General features: G+C 58.8%; 1 protein-coding gene across 1 annotated transcript; it reads right to left on the reverse strand.

The window, feature by feature from the left end:
* Positions 1 to 646: 646 nt before the first annotated feature.
* LOC124648953 (uncharacterized protein K02A2.6-like) lies at positions 647 to 1,375 on the reverse strand (the record flags this gene model as incomplete). Its single annotated transcript, XM_047188632.1, has 1 exon — positions 647 to 1,375. A coding segment is annotated over one exon (729 nt), but the record flags the coding sequence as incomplete, so codon positions are not given.
* Between the last annotated feature and the right edge of the window lie 3,300 nt (positions 1,376 to 4,675).

Here is a 4,675-nt window from a genome sequence, read left to right on the forward strand (position 1 = left end):
TTGCTTTCTTCTGGCTTGCTCGCTTTTTCCCATCCGCCCCACTCTTTGGCGTTGCCCTTGCCGATCGTACGTCCGACTTGCGGTCCGTCGCCGGATCAAGAGCGTGCCGCTGGGTGAGGCCGATAGTATTTCAGTCGAACGAGCCGAGTTCGGCAATCCGGCACTTTTATGAAGAGTTGTGTAAATCAATTCGCTTTCACTCTTTCTCTTAGTCGTCTTTCGCGTGCCGGCTCCCTAGGCTCTTACCCCCGCCAGCCGGACAGCCGGGTTGCGGTCTGTAGCTGGTCGGAAGTCGGCTGTCGGAAACCGGATCACGTTACTGAGCCGGCCGCGTGAGAGGGTGTTAGCCAATTGGCGAAAACAAGAGTATGCGAAAAATTTGTCGAAATCGGCGCTCTCAGCGCTTGCCTTTTCATAGCTTACAAAAGGAGTACAAGGGATACATACATTCCTGCTCTCAAGTGTAAAATGGTCGAAGCAACCCGACATTCCGGGGACGTTTTGTCTCCTCGTCGGCTTTGCTCGCCTTGTTCTTTTTGGCCTCTTGGGCATCTATGAGATAGTAGGAATCATTGCCTACTGCCTTGCTCACGATGAAGGGACCCTCCCATGGGGATGCTAGTTTATGCTGTCCGGCTGTCCGTTGGATCAGCCGGAGTACTAGGTCTCCTTCTCGGAATGCTAAGGGCTGCACCTTCCGGCTGTGATAGCGTCGGAGGCTTTGCTGGTATATGGCTGATCTGGACTGAGCCAGCAGCCGGGCCTCTTCGACCAGGTCGACTCCATCTTCACGAGCTTCTTTGGCTTCAGCTTCCGTGTAGAGCTTGATCCTTGGCGCGTCGTGCTCGATATCGGTCGGCAGGACGGCTTCGGCCCCGTATACGAGGAAGAATGGCGTGAAGCCGACGGAGCGGTTTGGCGTGGTGCGCAGACTCCAAAGCACGGAGGGCAGCTCTTCTATCCAGCAGCCGGCTGAGCGCTCGAGCGGCTCTACCAGCCGGGGCCGGATGCCGGCTAGGATCAAGCCGTTTGCCTTCTCCACTTGGCCGTTGGTTTCTGGGTGCGCCACTGATGATAGGTCCATCCGGATCCCCATCTCCCCACAGTAGCGCTTGAATATGCCTTCGGCGAAGTTGCTGCCGTTGTCGGTGATGATGCTGTGGGGGTAGCCGTACCTCACAATTATCTCCTTGAGGAATGTGACAGCTGTGGAGCCGTCCAGCTTCTTGATCGGCTTGGCTTCAATCCACTTGGTGAATTTGTCAATCATCACCAAGAGGTGGGTCATGCCGCCTCGGGCTGTTTTGAACGGGCCCACCATGTCCAAGCCCCATACGGCAAATGGCCAGGTAATGGGGATGGTCTTCAAGGCGGAAGCCGGCGTTTGCCTTTGCTTTGCGAAGCGCTGGCACCCGTTGCACTTCTTCACCAGATCTTCTGCGTCTCTTAGCGCAGTCGGCCAATAGAAACCGTGTCGGAAGGCTTTGCCCACTATGGCTCTTGAGGAGGCGTGATGGCCGCACTCTCCCCGATGGATTTCCCGGAGGAGTTCAATCCCTTCAGTTGGCTCGACGCACCGCTGGAATACCCCACTTACGCTGCGTTTGTACAGCTGGTCGTTGATGATTGTGTAGGCCTTGGCCCTTCTCTCAATCTGCCTGGCTTGAACCCTATCATTGGGCAGCACACCATCGGTGAGGTAGGAGAGGAATTCTTGTGCCCATGATGGTACGCATTTTATCTCGAATACGCTAACCATCAGGGCCTCCATCTTCGGAGCTTCCGGGTTCGACTGCGTGGTCGCCGGGTTCGGCTGTTGAGCCGGCGGGTTCGGCCGATAAGCACCCGACTTGGGCTGATGAGCCCCTGGGTTTGGCTGAGAAGCCCCCGGGTTCGGCTGTGGAGCCGGCGGGTTCGGCTGAGCCCCCGACTTTGACTGCGAAGCCCCCGGGTTTGGCTGTGAAGCCCCGGGTCAGCCGGCACGAATATGGAATCCGAGTCCGGGGAAGGTGTGATGGACGGCTTGCGCAGGTGCTGCAGGGCCACACCCGGGGGAATTGCCTACCGGGTTGAGCCTATCTTGGACAGGGCGTCAGCCGCCTCGTTGTTGGCCCTTGGCACGTGGTGAAACTCGCAGCCCTCGAAGAAGCCAGCCAGCTGCTGAACATGGAAGCGGTATGATGCCATGTTGGCATCCTTCGCGTCCCAGTCGCCAGACGCCTGCTGTATGACCAGGTCGGAGTCGCCGAAGCAGAGGATGCAACGGACGCCTATTTCTTTGGCCAGCTTGAGCACATGGATGAGCGCTTCATACTCCGCCACATTGTTGGATGCGGCGAAGTGGATCTGCAGGACGTAGTCCAGCCTGTCCCCCTTAGGAGAGGTGATGACGACTCCGGCTCCCAAGCCGGTGCGCATCTTCGAGCCGTCGAAGTGCAGCTTCCAGTGCGTGGAGTCCGGCACAGGCGGCAGATATTGCATCTCGGCCCAGTCGACGAAGAAGTCGGCTAGGATCTGCGACTTGATGGCTGTTCTTGGCTCGTACTAGATGGCATGGGCCGCCAGCTCCAGCGCCCACTTGGCGACCCGGCCGTTGGCGTCTTTGCTGCCGATGATTTCTGCCAAGGGCGCTGTGGCCACCACCTTGATGGGGTGTTCTTGGAAGTAGTGCTTGAGCTTCTTGGCTGCCATGTACACGCCATAGGTGACCTTCTGGTAGTGGGGGTAGTTTTGCTTCGACTGGGAAAGCACTTCACTCAGGTAATAGACTGGGCGCTGGACCGGCTGCTCCTTGCCGGCCTCTTTGCGCTCCACCACCAGGACAACGCTAACCATGGCTGCGATGTATAACAGCATCGGCTCTACTGAGGCCGGTGATGCCAAGACGGGCGCAGTCGAGAGCATGCACTTCAGATCGCGGAAGGCTTCATCCGCCTGCGGCGTCCAACTGAAGGAGTTTGTCTTCTTGAGCAACTGGTATAGGGGCAGTGCCTTCTCCCCCAGCCGGCTGACGAAGCGGCTCAAGGAGGCCAGGCATCCGGTGAACTTCTGGACGTCCTTGAGGCACTGCGGCAGTTCCATCTTCTCAATGGCACTGATCTTCTCCGGGTTGGCTTCGATTCCTCGCTGAGATACGAGGTAGCCCAGGAGTTGGCCGGCTGGCACGCCGAACGTGCACTTGGCCGGGTTGAGCTTCATCCGGAATCTTCGCAGATTGGTGAAGGTTTCTCTCAGGTCATCAAGGAGGGTAGGCATCTCCTTGGTTTTTACAACGACATCATCCACATACGCGTGAACATTTCTGCTGATTTGATCTTGCAAACACTTTTGCATGCACCTTTGGTAGGTGGCGCCTGCGTTTTTCAAGCCGAATGGCATAGTCGTGTAGCAGTAAGCCCCATACAGGGTAATGAACGAAGTCTTTATTTGATCAGCCAGATTCAAAGGAATCTGGTGGTAGCCTGAGTAGGCATCTAAAAAAGACAACAGTTCACAGCCGGCAGTCGAGTCTATGACTTGATCTATGCGCGGCAGGGGGAAGGGGTCCTTCGGGCACGCCTTGTTGAGGCTGGTGTAGTCGATACACATGCGCCAGGAGCCGTTCTTCTTCAACACCAGGACTGGGTTCGCCAACCAGTCCGGGTGCAGCACTTCCATGATGAAGCCGGCAGCTAGGAGCCGGGCGATTTCTTCACCGATGGCCTTCCTTCGTTCTTCGGCGAAGCGCCTGAGTGGCTGCTTCACCGGCTTGGCTTCTGGCCTGACGTGGAGGTGGTGCTCAGCCAACTCCCTCGGTACACCCGGCATGTCCCTTGGAGACCATGCGAAGATGTCTCGATTCTCACGGAGGAAGCTGGTGAGCTCGCTTTCCTATTTGCTGCTCAAGCCGGCACCGATGGTGACGAACTTGTCCGGCTGCGCCGGGTCGAGCAGGATCTTCTTGGTGTCGTTGGCCGGCTGGAAGTGAGTCGTCCCAGCCGGGTTGCCTACAGCCGGCATGTCCGCCTGCGCGGCCTTAGCCAGGGCGACGGCGTCGTGGATGAGCTGCTTCTCGGTGGCGATGACCAGCGTCTGGGCCATCTTGGAGCTCTGCGTGGCGCAGTCCATGGAGCGGCGGTAGTCGCCGGCTACGGTGATGACCCCCTTCGGGCCTGGTAGCTTCATCTTCAGGTACCCATAGTGGGGCACCGCCATGAACTTGGTCAGGGCCGGCCTGCCCAGGAGCGCGTGGTAGGGACTCACGAGGTCCACCACCTCGAACTCCATTCTCTCGGTGCGGAAGTGATCCGGCTTGCCGAACATCACCTCCAGCGTGATCCGGCCGATCGGCTGGCAGCAGTGTCCTGGCACGATGCCATGGAAGACGGTGGGGGTGGGGCGCAACTCGGCCTCCTGGATGCCCATCTTGCGGGCGGTGTCGCGGTAGAGGATGTTGATGCTGCTGCCCCCGTCGATGAGGACACGCGAGAAGCGCACGCTGCGCCGGGTTGTGCCGATGGTGGGGTCGAGGACCATGGCGTAGCTGCCCGGCTTCGGCAGGACAGCCGGTGTGTCGCGGCGATCGAAAGTGATGGCCTGCTCTGACCAGTTTAGGTACTGGGGGACCGGCGGTATGACCGCGTTGACCTCGAGGGAACGGCTCTGCTGGCTCGTCTTGTCCTCGGGCTCGGAGGTG

Source organism: Lolium rigidum, chromosome 4 (assembly GCF_022539505.1).
Source record: "Lolium rigidum isolate FL_2022 chromosome 4, APGP_CSIRO_Lrig_0.1, whole genome shotgun sequence".
NCBI lineage: Eukaryota > Viridiplantae > Streptophyta > Magnoliopsida > Poales > Poaceae > Lolium > Lolium rigidum.